At 45.9% G+C, this 21,247-nt stretch overlaps 1 protein-coding gene and 1 long non-coding RNA gene across 3 annotated transcripts; one reads left to right on the top strand and one right to left on the bottom strand.

The window, feature by feature from the left end:
• Nucleotides 1–702: 702 nt before the first annotated feature.
• Nucleotides 703–3,106, bottom strand: LOC132808113 (uncharacterized). Its single transcript, XR_009642028.1, has 3 exons — nt 2,871–3,106; nt 1,244–1,327; nt 703–768 (listed from the first exon to the last, which is right to left on the bottom strand). It is a non-coding gene; the product is annotated as an uncharacterized LOC132808113 (long non-coding RNA).
• A 6,791-nt stretch (nt 3,107–9,897) lies between these two features.
• On the top strand, nt 9,898–20,982 carry LOC132808110 (zinc finger protein 239-like). 2 transcript variants are annotated; one of them, XM_060821999.1, is made up of 2 exons: nt 9,898–9,941; nt 15,061–20,982. In XM_060821999.1, exon 2 carries the CDS (start codon nt 15,506–15,508, stop codon nt 16,481–16,483), a length of 978 nt encoding a protein of 325 aa, XP_060677982.1. In that variant the 5' UTR covers nt 9,898–9,941; nt 15,061–15,505; the 3' UTR covers nt 16,484–20,982. The 2 variants fall into 2 exon arrangements, with proteins under 2 accessions (XP_060677982.1, XP_060677981.1); XM_060821998.1 differs by having other exon boundaries at nt 9,936–10,021.
• The last annotated feature ends 265 nt before the right edge of the window (nt 20,983–21,247 follow it).

The raw sequence follows: 21,247 nt of genomic DNA, 5'->3' as shown, positions 1-21,247 counted from the left end.
TGGACTGTGGAGCCCCCAGTGGAAACTCACAAAGACATAGACAGAACATGCAAACTCCAAACAGATAGTCGACTCAAGGCTGAAATCAAATAGGTGTCTCTGGCCGTGAGAGGGAGCCACTGTGCTACCATGCCGTCCTAAGGAATTCTTTGAAAGAGTATGTAAATTGAAGCCTGTGGATATACTGAACTTGAATATCCTAAAGGTGTTTGATATGTTTTCACGAAAAGCAGATTGCACAGAGGAGCTCATGGTGTAGAGGATAGTTATAGAACATCAACTGACTGGCAGAAAACAGAATATGCAAAAATGGTTCTTTTGTCAAATTGGTTGTATATTTGAATGTATGGTGGGGTTCCAACAGGCATCTCTGCTGGCTCCTCAACTTTTTACAATTATATAGATGACTTACAGGAGGGGATCAAAGGTATGTGGTTACATTTGCAGGAAACACAAAAATAGATTGAGAAGTACATTGTGGGGATGACATATCAAGGATGCAGATTGTTAGATTGGTTAAATAAATAAGCAAAACTCTTGCAAGTGGTGTACAATATGGTAAAATGCAATTTATTACCTATTTGGAGAACAACCGCATAATTCTGAGATGCAGAGGGATCCAGCGGCCTTGCAAAGTCACAAGTTAGAATGCAAGCGCAGCAAGTGATTAGAAAGGCCAATGACATAAATGTAAGGAGATTATGCCTCAGTTACAGAGCAAGTGTGGGACTACATCTTGAACACGGTGCTCAGTTTTGATATCCTTACCTAAGAAAGAATGAAAATGCCTTAAAGGCAATTCACAGAAGGTAAACTGGATTGACACCCAAAATGAACAGACCGTTTTATGGGAAATCATTAGTCAGGCAGGTCTGACTTTCAACCAGAGTTTGGAATAGCAAGGGGTGATTTGATTGAAGTTTCTATGAGCCTGAATGGTCTTCAAAAGATGGATGTTGAAGGATGTTTACTTACTGTTGTGAACGAACAATTAGATCACCCATTTATAGAGTCATAGAGATGTACAACATAGAAACAGATTCTTCGGTCCAACCCAGCCATGCTGACCAGATAACCCAACCCAATCTAGTCCCACCAGCCAGCACTCGGCCCATATCCCTCCAAACCATTCCTATTCATATACCCATCCAAATGCTGGGGGATTGAACATTACCAAGAATGACTATTGCAGTGGTCAGAGCTTGAACAGTTCATTTACAGAACAAGTCTAAACGGTCTTTACCCTGTAAAGGTGTTGTGTGCCAGTTTGATACCAGTTGTGCTGTGGGCTACCCTGGTAAGCCTTGCCCTATCCAAATAGGTCACACTGCAAAAGAGAAGATAGGGAAATGTTATCTTTCGGTTACAATTTGTTTCTTCAAAGTCACAATAGAATATTTGGCAGGGATGAAGTGGTCTGTTATGTGCTGACTTCAGCAAAAGACTTTTTGACCCCTAATGGCACCAATGTCTTCCCAATTATGGGATGGGTGGAACTGTTCTGGGACAATAACCGCATCTCTTACTGAAAGACCCATCTATTGAACAGCCTCAAGGAAGTCACAAAGATAGGCAGGCCTCTTATTTGCAAGGTCCCTCCCTTACCTACACTAAACTTGGTTATTATTTTGAATAAAGTAAGTACTCCTCGTGCTGTAACTGTAGGAACATAGTCTCCCCTGAGTTTTGCACAGAATGGAAGCATCCAAAAGCTCTACAAAACAGGAATATCACACTTTGGGATATGCAGCTCTCAGTGACTTTTTTTTGTAGAAGGATTTTCAGGTGTTATTAGCCATCCAAACCGTATTGATATTGTTTGTGGTCTCACCCTTTTGGGTAATGAGACAACTGCTGCTTTATTGAGATCAGGATTTAAAATTTGAATTTAGGAGCAACAGGTGTATGTAGGTTTTTATTAACCACAAAATGGCATTTCAATTTTAAATAATATTTTAAAATAATATAACAAAATGGCTTCAGGTTATGATTTGACATTGAACTTGAATTGCTGCTTTGCTGAGTTGGTTGGATTTAGAAATAACAGAGAACAATGGAGTTTGCATAATATGAATCATAAGTAATTTGGTATTCGAACTAATCTTGAACTAGCAAGCATGGGATGATTTTGCACGTAGAACAATCTGTTTCCCAGGAAATATCATTGGACTAACCTGCTGTCAATCATGTCACCTTATTACATTTTATTGGTCTTTTCTTGTCATTAAGGCTGTGCTGTCTCAAAAATAAATAATGAGTAATTTTCAAAAGGAATTGTGTAATTTTGCCACGGAACATAAAGTTTTTAACCTGAGTTGCTGGACAAATCTGTGCTAGGCTGCCTTATTTCATTCAGCTCCCAGTGCTTCTTTTGACCGATCTCGGGGGTCCAGACCTTCACCCTAACCTGCAGAACCCCGAACACTATGGACACACTTACCTCGGCCAGTCCACTCTAACCTGCACATCTCTGGACACTGGAGGTAAATTAGCATGGTCAACATACACTAACCAGAACATCCTTGGGCATTATCAGTAATTTAGCATGGGTGAACCCCCCTAACCTGCACATCACTACACTGTATGGGGAATGAAGCTCGGCCAGGGCCGGGGTTACCACGAGGTTGGAATTCTCTCCCAGAAATGACAGTTGATGGTGCCCTCACCAAGATGGCCGCCCGCGCTCCCCGCCCCAAGACAACATACGCCTGACCCTCACAAAGATGGCGGCTGGTTGCCAGGCAACCCGAGAGCTCCTTCCCCGGTGAAGTAAACACTGGGCCTGTGGGGCTTTTATTTGCGGCCTCAGGCCTCCCCCTAGGAGTTTATAAACTCCCCAGTCTCCCTCCTCCCGCGGTTCCCAATCCTACCCTGTCTCACTGTCTCCTCTCCCCGGGGGCAGGAGCCAGGTCTTGGCGCTCGGACCTGGCGACCTCCCCGGGATGTTTCTGAAACCTGGTCCTGTTCTGAAGAAGGATCACCGGACCCGAAACACGTCCTCACATTTCTCTCAACACGAGCTGCCGGACCTGCTCAGCTTTTCCAGCGGTTTCTGTTCTTGTTCCTTCAGCCGCCGGCGCCATTCCTCTCCCACACTCAGTAACATTGTCTTTGTCCGGCCGCGGGACCTACACTGCACATGCGCCAGTAAACAAGGGGCGGGTCCCGCCGTGACGTCATGGCGCGCTGAGGGGGCGTGGTTGGGGAGATAACCAAACAATCGGAGACAATGGGGGCGGGGCGATCGTTTTGCCGGCCCCCAGCCGCCAGAAAGGTGTTATTTAAAAAGTTTCAAAGTAGCTTTTTAAAAACTTTTCAGCCAGTTGTGAAATGTTATTCTAGACCTCTGGAAGGGTCAAACATTAGGAAAGTTTCAAACATAAACAAAGGGATAGTAAAAACGATAAATAAAAATAGGTAAGTTAACTTACAAAAGAAACCTCGCACTAAATATCAAAAAGGACAGCAAAAGCTTCTGTTGGTATGTTAATGGGAACAGAGTCGCTGAGCTAAGTGTGGTACCTTGGAAGATGAGAACTGTGAGTTCATGGGGGAACAATGAAGTGGCAGAGATGATCTCAGTTTTTATGTTGGCAGACAACAGAACTATTCCTATTAGAATTGGCAAGTCTGGGGCTATAGAAAGAGTAGAACTTAAACAATCAACATTGAGAGGGTAAAGGTACACAGCAAGCTATTTGGATTGAGGACAGACAAGTCGACTGGTGCTGATGGCCTATATCCTGGTTCCTGAAGGAAGTGGCAGTGGAGATAGTGAATTCATTACTTACAAAATTCCAAAGATCTCTGAACATGGGAAAGATTCATTGTGTTTATTTAAGACTGATATATATATATATATATATATATATATATTCTTGATTGTCAAGGGGATCAAAGGTTACGGGAAGAAAGCTGGAGAATGGAGTTGAGAAACATCTCAGCCATGATTGAATGGTGGAGCAGACTCGATGGGCTGAATGGCCTAATTTCTGCTCCTGTGTCGTATGATCTGATGGTTCGATTGGATTGGAAAAATGCTAATGTAACACTTGTATTCAAAATGGGAGGGAGGCCATATGTGGGAAATTGCAGACCAGTTTGTTGAACATTTGTTATAGAGTCATAGAGATGTACAGCACGGAAACAGACCCTTCAGTCCAACTTGACCATGCCAAAAGATATCCTAACCTAATCTAGTCCCATTTGCCAGCACTTGACTCATATCCCTCTAAACCCTTCCTATTCATCTACCCAGATGCCCGTTAAATGCTGTAATTGTACCAGCCTCTACTTCCTCTGGCAGCTCATTCCATACAAGCACACCCTCTGCATGAAAGAGTTGCCCCTTATGTCCCTTTTACATCTTTTCCCTCTCACCCTAAATCTATGCTGATTAGTTCTGGACTCCCCCATCCCATTGAAAAGACCTTGTATGTTTATCCTATCCATGCCCCTCATTGTTTCATAAATCTCCATAAGGTCACCCCTCACCCTCCGAACCTCCAGGGAAAACAACCCCTGCCTATTAAGCCTCTCCCAAATGCTTCATCTCTGGAAACATCTGTGTAAATCTTTTCTGAAACCTTTCAAGGGAGAAGGCAGGAAAATGGGGGTGATGAGCAGTCTTGATCGAAAGACATAGCAGACTTGATGAGTTGAATGGCCTAATTCTGCTCCTATATTTGTGAACTTTTGAACTCTGGAGCAGGCAGGACCTGAACCCGATTCAGGGTTAGGGTCACTACCTCTGTGCAACAAGACATCCATAAAAATATCAAATCCTCCCCATCGGGAAATTGCATCCCCAGTCTCCTGAGTCACAGATGGGGATACTAACCACTACACTACCGAGGATGCAGGACAGTTGCAAGATGATGGGGATAGGGGTGGAGAAGGGGTGGGTGTTTCAGGAACTATTATAGACATGAAAGTGTGAATGGACTCCTTAAGTACTGGGTAAAAACAAGGACTGCAGATGCTGGAAACCAGAGTCTACATTAGGGTGGTGCTGGAAAAGCACAGCAGGCCAGCAGCATCTGAGGAGCAGAACGAAGCCAGTCAATGATCTGACCTGTGCCACACAAACACAGTCCCCCTGGAGTATTACCAAAGGTATGTTCAGGCTGTAGGAAGAGATCCAATTCCCAGTTTGATCTGGAATGTAATCCCCACAGGTACACTGGGAGCGGTGATCCATTTGCTCCACATGTGGGAAGGGATTCACTGAGTCATTCAAACTCAAACACATTATTGACTTCCGACTGGACAGAAAGAATTAAACTTCTCAGCAAAAACCACTTTAAAAAAAGTTCAATTTTTATAGTCATAGCGAGAATCACAGTTTTCCAAACTGTGGGCCAGTACTCGTGATGTTGAGAGACCAGGTTTTGAATGCATGGCCGCCCAGGTAACAGTGGGTGCTGTGGGGCTCACAGCGATGACTGATTGGCCGACTCTTTAGATGCTCGGTTGTTTCTGTGTTGTTGATGAGGCTTGGCCTCATGGACTGCTCTCTGAAGTTGGATTTAAAAGAAGTTTTGGAAATTATGAGAAAAATCATACCCCGAAAAGACAGTGAAAAACTGTTCACCATGGTAAAAGCATTGAGAATAAGAATGCAGATTTCAAATCCACTACAAGGAAGAAAATGTGAAGTGAGAACGAAAGTTCACACAGTGAGTAAATAGATCTGGAAGACATCGCATGGAGCAGTGTTTGATGCAGGTTCAGTCAAGAGCATTGGAAAATTATTTGATGACAAGCAATGTACCAGTTTCCAAGGAAATGTCAGGAAAATGGCACAACGTCAGAAAGCTCATTTAGAGAGCTGCATGGACACAATGGGCTGAATGGCCTGCTTCTGTGATTTAGTAATTCAGTGGTTCATAATTGCTTATCAGGTCTTCGTCAGTTGTGAACGTCAAGCTAACATCTGCTATTTTGTATGGTCAGTCAGGGAGATCAGTCAGATCGATGTTTTATAACTGCAGGGATTGGGACTAGGACCCAGGTATTCACAGTACGTGTCAATGATTTAGATGAGGGAACTAATTGGAATATGTTACAAATTGCAGATGACACAAAGCTGGGTGGAAGGGTGAGCTGTGAGGAGAATGCAATGTTATTTGGACAGTCTGAGTGAGTGGGTAAATGTATGTCAGAGGCAGTTAGTGTGGATAAACGTGAGGTTATCCACTTTTCTAGCAAAACTAGAAAAGCAAATTATTTGAATAACTGTAACCTGGGAGATGGGAAGGTTCACCAAGAACTAATCCAAGACAGAGGACCGGAAAATTTGTGGCTGTAAGAGCTGCTCCTTTTTTGAGATATTTTCAGTGTTGGAGGGATTTCCTTGAATTCCAGGAGCAGCAATTAATGTTTTATATGCTGATGCATTGTTTTGGTAAAAAAAAATCAAGACAACAGCAATTTCAAAATGGAGAACGACAGCCAAAGGCAGTGAGCACAGGTCTGTAAGGGAGAGAGAGAGAGAAAAAGAAACGTATACTCCTAACGGACACAGCAGTGAATCAGCATAGTTACTGCCTCTGCTGTTTGAAATCATGTACCTCTGAACATCTTGGAAAAATTAACAAACAGCAAAATTGACAGCTGATCTTGGAGGAACATGTGTTGGAGAGCTCACAGCACAGGAACAGATTAGTGCACACTTTTTAACGTGTAACCTTGCTATATGTCTGCAGTAGTGAATAGAGTGGGTTTTTTCTTGATTATATGGTTTGAGATTTTAGAAGTTCACCAGCGAGTCCACAACAGGGGAATGGCCAATCACCTGCTCCAAGCACAGGAAGGGATTCATCAATTCCTCCAGCCTGCAGACGCACTAGCGGGTCCACACCAGGCACAGCATGCTCACCTACTCTCAGTGCGGGAAGGGCGTCACCCCTCCTCCCACCTACGGAGGCACCAGTGAGTTCATGTGCCAGCAAAGGGTGATTGAAGGAACAAGTGCTGAGTGCCATTATCGACTGGACTATCAACCCAGTTCTGGGGACTCCTGGGTTTGAATCCCGCCACAGCAGATGGCGGAATTGTAATTCAGTCAGAAATCTGGAGTTCACAATCTCACGATGAAATCATTTTCTGGGGAAAGAAAACCATCTCATTCACTCATGTGAGAGTCCGTCTGCAGCCCAATCCTGAGTCAGACTGGTTCTGTTTCCAAAGTAGGGATTTCAAAGTTTGTGAGAAGATTTGTAGCTCGGGTGCTCGTTGTTGTGGTTCTGTTCACCGAGCTGGGAATTAGTGTTGCAGACGTTTCGTCCCCTGTCTAGGTGACATCCTCAGTGGGAGCCTCCTGTGAAGCGCTTCTGTGATGTTTCCTCCGGCATTTATAGTGACAACCGGAAGCGGCAGATACAAATCACTATAAATGCCGGAGGAAACATCACAGAAGCGCTTCACAGGAGGCTCCCAAGCACTGAGGATGTCACCTAGACAGGGGACGAAACGTCTGCAACACAAATTCCCAGTTCGGCAAACAGAACCACAACAAGTAGGGATTTATAACATGTCACATGGATTGACTGCCTGAAGATTGTGTGCTTTTTGAGCAAAATATAATGTATCTGCAAATAAAATTCTGCAATTGCAATTTCACCCCATAAACTGATGTGTGCATGTTAGTGTGTGTGTGTGTGTATGTGCATAAGAGCATGTGTTTGCATACGACCATGCTTGGTAACGTGTGTGAGTAATGGGATACAAGCCTGTGTGAGTGGGGTCACTTGTAGTGTGACATGAAACCAAGGTCCCTGTTGAGGCCATCCTCACGGGTTCCGAACTTGGCTATCAGTTATACAACACACATTGGATAGGGCAGGGTGGGGCTTGTCTTACAATTTGCAGAAGGTGGGAGGCTCTGGATGCTGTGATCCAGGGCAAACACACCCTAGAGGACATTCGTTCAGAGAGATGGAGCTGGAAGGCAGGCTGCAGACATGTTGAGGATAAAGTGGGAAAGTTAACCAGGCACTTTATTCTGGGAAACGGTCATTCCTCTCTGGAGAGAGCCTTTTGTTTGCATCAGTGGATAGGGTCAGGAGGGTGTAAGTGCAGGACTGGCAGGTAAAAGGGATCTGATACGACCATCTGCAGGTGGGAGGAGCTAACCGGTTGGGCAGTGGGAGTAAAAACAACATTGGGGAGGGGGAGGTGGTGGTAAGGGACAGAACAGTGACAGGGATGGTCTCCGTTCTCTGCAGTTATCAGCAGGAGCACAGATGGCATTGGTGTCTGTTTGGTGCCAGGTTTCAGGAACCGATGTGCTCAGGGCTGGAGAAGTGGAAAGGGAGGTTGCAGTGGGTGTGGTCCAACAATGTCAGGAGGAGAGAGCCTCTGCTGAGGGCACATGAGAAGTTAGAAACTATGAGGACAAAGCAGAACATCAAAGCTCTGGGCGGCACGGTGGCTCAGTGGTTCGTACGACTGCCTCACAACGTCAGGGACCTGGATTCGGTCCCACTCTTGAACAGCTGTCTGTGTGGACTTTAACACGTTCGCACTCTTCTGTCTGCATGAGTTAACTCTGGGTGCTCCAGTTTCATCTCAGTCTAAATATCTGCAGTTCAGGGTGGATCGGCCGTGCTAAAGTGTCCACATATGTGCAACTGAGGATCGGTTAACCATGGGGAACTGCAGGAAAAACGGGTGGGTCTGGAAGGGATACTGTTTGGAAGGTCAGTCTGAATTTTATGGGCCAGATGGCATGTCGGGATTATATGATTCTACTGCATTAGCCAAGCATCTATTGAGAAACGATTGCCATAGGTCTGCTATGGGTGGAGTGGGTTCCAATTTATGAGACACTGACACCAGTCCTGAGGAAGGTGGAATTTGTGCTGTCAGTCCCCCAACCATTTGGTCCCCGTCTACTCTCTCTCCTCACACTCTGCACCCACCAACTCTCTGTGCTCAGCCTTCTTCTCTCTCTTCCCCTCATTTTCTGCACCTCACCCTCTGTCCCATGTAATTCTCTCTCTATATATATATACTCCGCTCTCTGTCCATTCTCTCCTCCATCTACCATTCTTCCATGCTTTCTCGTGCCCTCTTTGATTGCTGTATCTCTTTCTCAGGAAAAAGAGAATTGATAGTGATGACTCTACCTGGAAGACAGGGGTGCGCAAGAAATGGCTGATCTTTAAAATTAAGAACAGCTAAAATGATATATTCAAAAACATCGTTAAAGTCTAAAAGCATATTAATTTATTTTTTAAAAGCTGCAGTCATGTTTCTGAAACTTGCATTGAAATGTACAAATAGAATCATACAGCACAGAAACAGATCCTTCAGTCCAACTCGCCCATGCCCTCCAGATATCCTAAATTAATCTAGGCATCCATTTGACAGCATTTCGCCCATATCTCTCTCACACCTTCCTATTCAGATACCCATCCTGACCCCGATGCCTTTCAAATGTAATTGTACCAGCTCCACCACTTCCTCTGGGCAGCTCATTCCATACAGACACCACACTCCACATGAAAGTTACCCCTTAGGTCCGTTTTAAATCTTTCCCCTCTCACCCTAAACCTATGCCGTCTAGTTTTGGACTTCCTCTACCCTGGGGAAAGACATACAAAGCTGGACGAAATTCAAAAGGAATAAAATGTCGAGCCACAGGGAAAAATAAAATTGTGGCTGCAGCTTTTTTTCTCCTATTGACATTTGGACGCTGAAAATCTGTCGGTAACGCCAGCAGCTCCACAGAGCATACTGCGCATGCTTCTCGGTGTCAGCTAGCACTGCGCATGTACTGCGGTGTCAGCAAAAGCACTGAGCATGTTCGTCGCTGTCCGCGGAAACGGCGCATAACTTTCTTCTGAAAGACCAATGGTGAGACCCGGAGGACCGGAAGGAACCTGGTCCTCCTGCCAATCAGAACAGCGTCTTTGTCTGAATGCGGAAGTTGGGCAGTGAGTTTCTGAAGTTGCTGTTGTTCCTCTCTCTCTCTTTGAATGAACTTCACCCCAGACTGCAACTCTGCCCAACATCTGTGGGTACCGCACTCTCTTTTCTCACCCAGTTTTTCTATTCTTTTTCGTTCTGGGATTCAGTTGCTGATTTGCACGAACTGAAGGGAAAGGGAGTGAATCCAGGGAGGGGACAGACTCTGGAAAAGTTGGTCCAGGTCTGTGTCTCCGTTGGCAAACGCACAGCAAATGCAGTAGGACCACAATGTAAAGTTAAAGCCTATTGCTTTTTTAAAAAGGCAGAAAGGAGGTGCATGGTTTAAATGATAATATATTGGTTTGTGGAGAAAGTGATGACTGGAGATCAGAGTCAAGTGTCGCTGGAAAACACAGCAGGTCAGGCAGCATCCGAGGAGCAGGAGTCGACGTTTTGAGCACGAGTCTTTCATCAGGAATGATGTGTGGATGTACAAAGGGGTCTCAGCGTCCTTCTGCACCAGTCACTGCCAGTTGTCAGACAGGTGCAACAAGCAATCAGCAAGGCAAGTAGTATATTAGCAAGAGGAATTGAGTTCAAAAATGGGGATGACTTCCTGCAATTAGTGGGGGGGGGGCGGTAATTGAATATATTCAAGGCTGAGGTCATCTGGCTTCAGATGAACAACAAAGTGGATGGTTATAGGAGAAGGCAAGAAAATGGTTTTGAGAACATTACAGAATCATACAGCACAGAAATAGACCCTTCAGTCCAACTAGTCCTTGCTATGTTTGCATACTAAACTAATCCCATCTGCCAGTGTTTGGCCCATATCCCTCTGTCACAAAGCTGGTCCTTATTCTAAAAGCTGGTCCTTCTTCTCAAGGATACTGTGTCCTTGGTTTTTTTCAGAGTGGTAGTAAAATGGGCCTGGGCTCCAAAACGGATGTTTTAGTACAGAAATGAAAGGGTATTGGTCGGCTTTTTTGTTTATACGTCAACAGATGAGACGTTAGGCCCAAGCTTTTATGTTTTCGAAGTGACTTGCGTAATGAAAGACGAGTGATCTGTTGTGAAAGCTGAGGCCTTGTTTGAGTGAGTTCAGCAGTGGACTGTGTGGAGAAAGGTTGTTAAACTCTCTCTCCTTCAGCCCTTCTAACTTTGACCTGTCAGCCTCTGTTTCAGTTTTACTGTATGTTTAAGGGGTTTGTTTATTGGGACTGTTATGTATATTTGGAACAGTATAATTAAGTCTAGTTTAGACAGACTGAGTTCTGTGGATATTCTATATTCTGTTCTTTGTGTTTCATTCTGTATTCTTGTGAATACATTTATCTGTTTTAAATCCTGGTAGTCAACCTAGCTAACTCTGGGTAATTTTCACTGTGCACTTACTGAAACAAATAGCAAAGTTACGGTCTGTGCTGCCTGCTTAAGAATGTTTTGAGTGGTCTGGCCTAGTCCATAACACGTCCAAACCTTTCCGTTCACGTCCTTATCCAAATGTCTTTTAAACGTTGTAACTGTACCTGCATCCCCACTTCCTCTGGACATTCATTCCACATACGAACCATTCTCAATGGGAAAACAAAGGTGACCCTCCTGTCTTTTTAAAATCTTTCTCCACTCACCTTCAAAATTTGCTCCCTAACTTAAAACCCCCACTCTAAGGAAAGGACACCCATCATTCACCTCATCTATACCCCTGATAAGATCACCTCTCAACCTCCTATGCTCCAGTGAAAAAGGTCCCAGCCTATCCACCAAGATGTAGGTATATTCATATCCAGTTCAATGTTGCTCCCAGTTCTCTCTCATTATGTCCAGGACAGCAAGAGACCATAAGACATAGGAGCAGAAATTAGGCCATTTAGCCAATCAGGTCTGCTCCACCATTCAATCATGGCTGACAAGTTTCTCAACCCCATTCTCTTGCTTTCTCCCCGCAATACTCAATATCCTTGATGCACAAGAACCTATTTATCTCTGTCTTGAATATACTCAGTGACTTGCCCAACACAGCCTCTGTGGCAATGAATTCCATAGGTTTCGCACTCTCTGGCTACAAAGGTTTCCCCTTTATCTGCGTTCTAAATGGTCTTCCCTTAACTCTAAGGCTGTGCCCTTGGGGCCTTGTCTCTCCTACCAATGGAAACATCTTCCCAACATCTACTCTGTCCAGGCCAATCAGTATTCTGTATGTTTCAATGAGATCCCCCAAGCGTGGGCTGTAAATCAGTGTAAACCAGACCCTTCAGGATACAGCATGGATTAGGTTCAGCAAAGCGAGAATGGAGGGAGAATGTGTGGGGTGGAGATTTTCAGCGTTTAGGAAATAAGAGAGGAAAGAAAGTTCAATCTAAATTAGAATTAGGATGGGCTGATGGGCCGAGGAGTGGCAGATAAAGTTTCATTTAGATAAATGTGAGGTGTTGCATTTTGGAAAGGCACATCAGGCAGAATTTACACACTTAGTGGTAAGGCCATGGGGAGTGTTCCTGCATCAAGAGACCATGGATGCAGATTTGTAATTCAGTGAAAGTGGAGTCACAGGTAGACACAGTAGTGAAGGCGGCGTTTGGTGGCGCTTGCCTTTATTGATCAGAGCACTGAGTACAGGAGTTGGGAGTCATGTTAAGGCTGTACATAACATTAGTTAGGCCACTTTTGAAATACTGCATTCAATTCTGGTCTCCTATGTTAGAAAAATGTTGTGAAACTTTAAAAGAGTTTGGAAATGATTTATAAGGCTGTGGCCAGAGTTGGAGGGTTTGAGTTATAGGGAGAGGCTGAAAAGACTGCGGCTGTTTTCCCTGGAGCGTAGGAGGCTGAGAGATGACCTTATAGATGTTTATAAGGGGCTTCGATAGGAGTCCAAAATGAGGGAGAGAGAAAAAGGAGTTTACACTGCAGTGAATCTGCACAGTTACTGGACATTGCAGTGCATCTGGGAAAGGTTAATGAACAGCAAAATTCACAGCTGACCATGGAGGAACCTGTGTGGGGGAACTCACAGAACAGGACCAGAGAAGTGTATAGTCTTTAACATGTAACCGAGCTGTAAGTCTGCAGTCGGGAATGGAGTGGATTCTTTCTTGATCATATGTTTTACTGACATCTGTCTCTTGATTAAATTTTAAAATATAAACCACAAGTACTGTGTTAGCCCAGAGCACTTTTTTAGAACAAAAAGACGGTGCTTTTTTTTGGGTCTGTAGATTGTGAAGGAGCAAAGGTGGCCATTATGAGAGTGATATGCTCTTCCTGTCAGATGTGGGAGATTAGGGAGAGTGTCCATGTTACTGGTGAATATGTCTGCAGTAAGTGTGTTTGCTTGTAAATCCTATTGGATCGCATGGATAAGTTGCAGCGACAGTTCGAAGTAATGAGGAATCTACAAGACCTGGGACTATGATGGTTTGGCAGTTATAGGAAGGGAGAAAAACCGCAGCTACAGGCATGGAGATGGGGAAGGAGGGGTAGGCAGGTAGTGCAGGAGTCTTCTGTGGCTGTCCCCATTTCAAACAAGTCTGCTGATTTGGAAAATGTAGAGGGTGATGGTCTCTCAGGGAATGCAGGACGAACAGCCAAGTTTCTGGTCTCGAGACATGCTCTCATGCAATGAGGGGTACATCGGGTTCCAAGTGATCAATTGTGATAAGGGGCTCTCTAGTCAGAGGCACAGACTGATGTTTCTGTGGTTAGCAGCGAAAAATCAGAATGGTGTGTCACCTCCCTGGTGCCAGGATCAAGGCTGTCTCAGAGAGGGTGCAGAATGTTCTCAAAAGGGAGAGGGACTGGTAAGAGGTCATTGTACACATTGGAACCAATGACATAGGAAGGGAAAAGGATGTGATTCTGAAGGGACAGTGGAGAAAGTCAGGCACAAATTTAAAAAAAGAGGTCCTCGAGTCTAGGAAAATCTGGATTACTGCCAGTGCTATGAGCTAGTGAGGGTTGGAATAGAGAGGATAGAGCAGATGAATGCATGGCTGAGGAGGTGGTGCATGGGAGAAGGGTTCACATTTTTGGATCACTGGAATCTCTTCTGGGGTAGATGTGACCTGTACAAGAAGGATAGATTGCACCTGAATATTGGAAGAGGGCTAATATACTGGCAGGGGAATTTGCAAGAGCTGCTCGGGAGAATTTTAAACTAGCAAGGTGGGTGTGTGGGGAGGTACCCAGGGATATAGTGAGGAAAGAGATCAATCTGAGACTGGTACAGTTGGGAAAGGGAATGAATCAAACAGTCAGGTAGGAAGGGACAAAACAGAGAGCAAGGTAGGACTGACAAATTAAACTGCATTTACTTCATTGCAAGAGGCCGAACAGGGAAGGCAGATGAACTCAGGGCACAATTAGGAAGATGGGATGTGATGTCATAGCAATTACAGAAAGGTGGCTCAGGGATGGGCAGGACAGGCAGCTTAATGTTCCAGGATACAAATGCTACAGGAAGGATAGAAAGGGAGGCAAGAGATGAGGGGGAGTGGTGTTTTTGATAAGGGATAGTATTCCTGCTGGCCTTAAGGAGGACATTCCTAGGAATACATCCAGGAAGGCTATTTGGTTGGAACTGAGAAATAAGGAAGGGATGATCACCTTATTGGGATTGTGTTGTGGGAAATTGAGAAACAAATTTGTATGGAAATTTCAGATACCTGTAAGAGTAATAGGATGGTTATTGTTAGGGATTTTTAACTTTTCAAACATAAACTGGGATTGCCATCGTGCTACGCGTTTAGATGGAGAGCAATTTGTTAGAAACGGATCTAAGGGGCAAGTTTTTCATGCAGAAGGTGATGTGTGTACAAAGCTGCCAGAGGAAGTGGTGGGTGCTGTTACAATTATGACATTTAAAAGGCATCTGGATAGGTATATGAATAGGAGGGGTTTAGAGGGTTATTGGCCAAATGCTGGCTAATGGAGCGAGATTAATTTTGGATATCTGGTCGTCATGGATGAGTGGACCAAAGGGTCTGTTTCTGTGCTGTGTCTCTCTCTGACTCTGGCTTGTCACTAACGTTTGCCACGTCTCTATGGTCAGTTTCTTTCTGATGTCGGTGTCAATACCTTGTTGTCTCATTCCGACCCCACCTCCCCTGGATTGACAGTGATGACTTTTGTAATCTTTTTTTACAGACTATCTGAAGAGGGAAGTTTCAAAATCAACAACTTATGCTTGACTCTCCTGCTCCTTGGATGCTGCCTGACCTGCTGTGTTTTTCCAGCACGACACTTTTCGACTCTGATCTCCAGCATCTGCAGTCATCATTTTCACATCAATGTCTGACAGTCACTCAATCCATCGGGACAGCAACGATTTTTGACTATGATTCTGTGAGAAGGAGCAATGCCTTTTGGTTCCTGTTTCATAACGTTTTCTGCTTCAGTGGGAATGGATGAGAGACCCTACTGTTGCAGTGCACCGAGTGTGGAGCCAGAAACAGTTATACGGCCTGGAAAGAGGAATTCACACCGGGGAGGGGCTGTACACACGTTTGTGTGTGGCTGAAGCTTCAGCCATGGAGAAACCCGAGGAATCCTGCCCCATGGAGAAACCGTGGAAGTGTGGTGACTGTGGGAAATGCTTCAGTTTCCTGTCTGCCCTGGAGACTCATCGGCGCAGCCACACCGGGGAGAGGCCATTCCCCTGCCCAGAGTGCGGGAAGGGTTTTACCCGCTCCTCCAACCTGATGGCCCATTGCGGATCCACACAGCGGAGAGTCCGTTCTCCTGCCCCGAGTGTGAGAAGAGCTTTGCCCAGGCCTCTACCCTCATGGCCCACCAGCGGGTCCACACTGCGGTGAGAGCCTTCCCCTGCCCTGAGTGCGGGAAGGCCTTCAGCAAATCCTCCAACCTGCTGACCCACCGGCGGCTCCGCACTGGGGAGAGGCCCTTCAGCTATCCTGAGTGTGGGAAGGCCTTCAGCAATTCACCCGCCCTGCTGAGGCACCAGTGGATCCACACCGGGGAGAGGCCATTCTCCTGCCCTGAGTGTGGGAAGAACTTTACCCGCTCCTCCCACCTGCTGACCCACCGGCGGGTCCACACGGGGGAGAGGCCCTTCAGCTGCCCTGAGTGTGGGAAGTCCTTCGATAATTCCTCTGCCCTGCTGAGGCACCAGCACGTCCACACCGGGGAGAGGCCATTCCTCTGCCCTGAGTGTGGGAAGGGCTTTAAACGCTCCTCTGACATGCTGGACCACCAGTGGGTCCACACGGGGGAGAGACCGTTCAGCTGCCCTGAGTGCGGGAAGGGCTTTACCCAGGCCTCCAACCTGCTGAGGCACCAGCGGGTCCACACTGGGGAGAGGCCGTTTGCCTGCCCCAAGTGCGGGCAGAGGTTCACATCGTCCAGTAACTTACAGAAACACCAGAGGGGGCACCAGCAGATTCCGTCGGCGACGCTGATGTGGGTCACCCCCAGGACTGAACCTCCTGCCCGCTCTGACAGTGGGTGCAGTGGGAGCGTCAGTGAGCTCTCTTTGTTTTCTGCTAGACAGCACCCACACACCCCTCCCATCTTCCCCCAACCCCAGGTTGGCTCATGGGCGGCACAGTAGCTCAGTGATTAGTGCCACTGCATCATATCGCCAGGGACTGGGGTTCGATTCCACCCTCAGGGTGACTGTCTTTGTGGTGTTTGCACATTCTCCCCCCATGTCTGCAAGGGTTTCCCCTTGATGCTCCCACAATCCAAACATGAGCAAGTGAATTAGCCAAGCTAAATTGTCCCAGAGTGTTCAGGGATGTGTAGGTGCAGTGTATTGTTTAGGGAGTAATGTAGATTAATGGGGTAGGGGAATGGGTCTGGGTGGGTTACTCTTCAGAGGGTCAGTGTGGACTTCTTGGGTTGAAGGGCCTGTTTCCCTGTAGGATTCTGAGAGCTTTGCTTGCAGTGCTGCTCACTGAGCCCGGGACTGCACGTTCCCATTGAATTGATCCGCACAAACCTCAGATGGCATCCAAACCAATGTACCAAACTGAAGGGGTAGCCATGGGCACCCGCATGGGTCCAAGCTATGCCTGCCTCTTTGTCGGGTACGTGGAACAGTCCATTTTCCTCAGCTACACCTGTTCCTCCAGTACATCGACGACCATATTGGTGCCACTTCATGGTCTCACAAGGAGTTTGAACAGTTCGTCATCTTTATCAACACCTTTCACCCCGACCTCAAATTCACCTGGACCATCTCCCTTTCCAGGACCTCATAGAACATAGAACAATACAGCAAGAACAGGCCCTTCGGCCCACGATGTTGTGCCGAACATCTATCCTAGATTAAGCACCCATCCATGTACCTATCCAATTGCCACTTAAAGGTCGCCAATGATTCTGACTCTGCCACTCCCACGGGCAGCGCATTCCATGCCCCCACCACTCTCTGGGTAAAGAACCCACCCCTGACATCTCCCCTATACCTTCCACCCTTCACCTTAAATTTATGTCCCCTTGTAATACTCTGTTGTACCCGGGGAAAAAGTTTCTGACTGTCTACTCTATCTATTCCTCTGATCATCTTATAAACCTCTATCAAGTCACCCCTCATCCTTCGCCGTTCCAACGAGAAAAGGCCGAGAACTCTCAACCTATCCTCGTACGATCTATTCTCCATTCCAGGCAACATCCTGGTAAATCTTCTCTGCACCCTCTCCAAAGTTTCCACATCTTTCCTAAAGTGAGGCGACTAGAACTGCACACAGTACTTCAAGTGTGGCCTAACCAAAGTCCTGTACAGCTGCAACATCACTTCACGACTCTTGAATTCAATCCCTCTGCTAATGAACGCTAATACACCATAAGCCTTCTTACAAGCTCTATCCACCTGAGTGGCAACTTTCAAAGATCTATGTACATAGACCCCAAGATCCCTCTGTTCCTCCACCTGACTAAGAACCCTACCGTTAACCCTGTATTCCGCATTCTTATTTGTTCTTCCATAATGGACAACCACATATTTGACAGGGTTGAACTCCATCTGCCACTCCTCAGCCCAGCTCTGCATCATATCTAAGTCCCTTTGCAAACTACAACAGCCCTCCTCACTGTCCACAACTCCACCAATCTTCGTATCATCTGCAAATTTACTGACCCACCCTTTGACTCCCTCATCCAAGTCATTAATAAAAATTACAAACAGCAGAGGACCCAGAACTGATCCCTGTGGAACTCCACTTGTAACTGGGCTCTCCATCTCTGTCTACCAACTAACCATGGACATCTTCTACAAGCCCACCAATTCCCACAGCTACCTTGATTACGCCTCCTCCTACCCCACCTCCTGTAAAAATTCAATCCCTTATTCCCAATTCCTCTGCCGCATCTGTTCCCAGGATGACCAATTCCACTGTAGAAAATCCCAGAGGGCCTCCTCCTTCCAAGTTCGCTATTTCTCTTCCCACGTGGTCGACAATGCCCTCCAGCACATCTCCTGCACATCCTACAACACTGCCCTTGAACCCCACCCCTCCCAACGCAACAAGGACAGAACCCACCACCCACCGTCCTCACCTTCCACCCCACCCGCCTCCGGATACATCACATCAGCCTCTGCTATCTACAAACAGAACCCACCACCAGGTATATTTTTCTCTCCCCACCCCTACCTGCGTTCCAGAGAGGCCATTTCCTCATCAGGTCCATGCACCCACACCAGCCCTACTCCCACCACACCCTACTCCCGGCCCCTTCCCCACCACCACAGGAAGTGTAAAACCTGCACCCATACCACTCCTCTCACCTCCATCCAAGGCCCCAAAGGATCCTTCCACATCTGACAGAAATTTACCTGGACCTCCACCAGTGTCATCCACTGTATCCATTGCATCCAATGTGGTCTTCTCTACATCGGAGAGACGGGACGCCAACTTGTGGATTGTTCCAGAGAACCACTCTGGGACACCCACAAACCCCACCGCCCTGTGGCTGAACACCTCAACTCCCCTCCCATTGCATCAAGATCATTGAGGTCCTGGGCTGTCTCCATCGCCAAACCCTTACCACCTGACGCCTGAAGGAAGAACACCTCTTATTCTACCTTGAGACCCTGCAACCACATGGGATCAATGTGGAATTCAAACGTTTCCTCATGTATCCTGCTACTCTTCCCCCACACCCTTATCACAGCCCCAAGCCTCCACTCGGCAGCGCCCTCCTGACCTATCCATCACCTTTCCCATCTATCCGCCCCACCTTCCTCTCCGACCAATCATCTTCATCTGCTTATCGCATTTTCAGCTCCCTTCTCCCCAACACCACCCCCCGCCTCCATTTATCTCTCAGGCCTTCCAGCCCACAAGCCTCATTGCTGATGAAGGGTTTATGCCCTAAACATCAATTCTCCTGCTCCTTGGATGCTGCCTAACCTGCTGTGCTTTTCCAGCACCACACTCTCGACTCTGTCCACCTATTTTGTCAGAGATATAGGACCTGCTCCAAACTGATCCACAGTCCAGTTGATGGGACAGGAAACCACTTCCTTTCTCGAGACAAGTCTCCCAAAGAGAATTTGCTGGCTAACTGATGTACTGAACTTCATAGTGCCCCCCTGCTCTCAGTTACCTGGAAGGGGTCCACACATGTGCCTAAGGTGGTGCTCGAGACCTTTAATATCTCTTTGGGATTGATCCCCGTTCATTTGAGGCTGTGCAGTCATACAGCCTGGAAACAGACCGTTCAGTCCATGATCCCCAACTAAACTAGTCCCACCTGCCTGCTCCTGGCCCCTATTCGATAGTCATAGTCATAGAGATGCACAGGACGGAAACAAACCATTTAATCCAACTCATCCATGCTGACCAGATATCCTAATCTAATCTTACTGAAGGATGCAGGATTAAGAGTTCTCTTTGGCAAGAGACCTTAACAAGCTGTAGTAATGGACTCAAAGTATGCGATCCTATTTCATCTCATATTTTAGAGACATGGTAACTAGATTTAGCCTGTCTACAATAATATATAAAGAGGAGGGGATCGTAACACAAGGTAATGTAAAAATGGATAAGGAATGGAAGGGGTGGGGAGAATGCTGGATAAAATACAGTGAAATGGGGGATTTCATTCTAACCTAATTTAAAGCTATGTATGAAAATATAGAGACTGCAATACTGAACATGACAGTAAAATGTCCCTTTCATAAAGAAGCATGTGCAAGAAATGAGACAGAGATACATAAAATCCCTACAGTGCAGAAAGAGGCCATTTGTCCCATTGAGCCTGCACTGACACACCAAAGAGCATCCCATCCAGGATCATCCCATTCTCCTGCATTTACCATGACTAACCTACACATCACAGAGCAATTTCACATGGTCAATCCACCTAACCTGCACATCCTTGGACTGTGGAAGGAAACCCATGCAGACAGGGAGAACATGCAAACTCCACACAGACACTCACCTGAGGCTGGAATTGAACCTGGGTCCCTCGTGCTGTGAGGTAGCAATTGCAAGCACTGTATAACCCCAATGTGATAGAAAATTTGAACAAATGCTCTAAACTGCAAATTTGTCCATGTGAAGAACTTACTGCAAATGATTTGAAGCAAGAATCCATATGAATTGTGTTTTGGGAGAGATCCAGAATGTATTTCGTTAATGATTTAAAATCTTCGACCTTTGGAATAGTCTGCAAGAGAGTGTTGGAGTCAGATTCAATTATGGCATTCAGAAGAGAGTTAGATCATTAAACTGAAATGGAAAGTAATCAGTGTTTGGTGAAGAGTAGTACTGGATACTGTGGTGATTATAATTAGGTCAGTCAGGTGAGTTCCTTTATTGGGGGTGTTCACCTGCTCTTCTTAACATTTCACTTCAATAACCTTTAGATTCCCAATATCTGTAGGGCGCTTTCTCTGTTCAAGTGTCGACTCGAGTGATTTAGTGTCAAATTTTGTTTATGAATTGTTCCTCTGATATCTCATGAGAGGGGTTATGATATTAACAGTGGTATCGAAATAGTTGTGGGTTATAATGTGCCGAAGTAAGAGAGAATAGACTGACCAACCTTAAATATTCATTTTTAAACCATGGAAATAAAATTAATGTTTGGAAGATATCCAACTTGTCATGTATTAAGAAGATCAGAAATAGGAATGGGAATAGGTAATTAACTGTTGAGATGCTCTGTCTTTCGTTACCATCCATGGCTGATCATTTATCTGAATTCTCTTTCTTACACATTTTGTTTTCCATGTCTTCACCTGATGAAGAGGCTGCGCTCCAAGCGCGTGCGATTTCAAATAAACGTGTTGGACTGTAGTTGTGTGACTAATGATTGAAAAAAACTGTGGATATTATTACACAAACTGGAGCAGTGGGATTTGAAC

The sequence above is a fragment of the Hemiscyllium ocellatum genome, assembly GCF_020745735.1.
Source record: "Hemiscyllium ocellatum isolate sHemOce1 chromosome 27 unlocalized genomic scaffold, sHemOce1.pat.X.cur. SUPER_27_unloc_31, whole genome shotgun sequence".
In the NCBI taxonomy this organism is placed as follows: Eukaryota; Metazoa; Chordata; class Chondrichthyes; order Orectolobiformes; family Hemiscylliidae; genus Hemiscyllium; species Hemiscyllium ocellatum.
The sequence above is the reverse complement of the archived record's forward strand: the minus strand, read 5'-3'. Positions and strand labels throughout refer to the sequence as shown.

What these genes read in the sequence shown, in the direction of transcription:
- LOC132808110 (XM_060821999.1), top strand. Translation starts at nt 15,506, where the DNA reads ATGCTTCAGTTTCCTGTCTGCCCTGGAGACTCATCGGCGCAGCCACAC.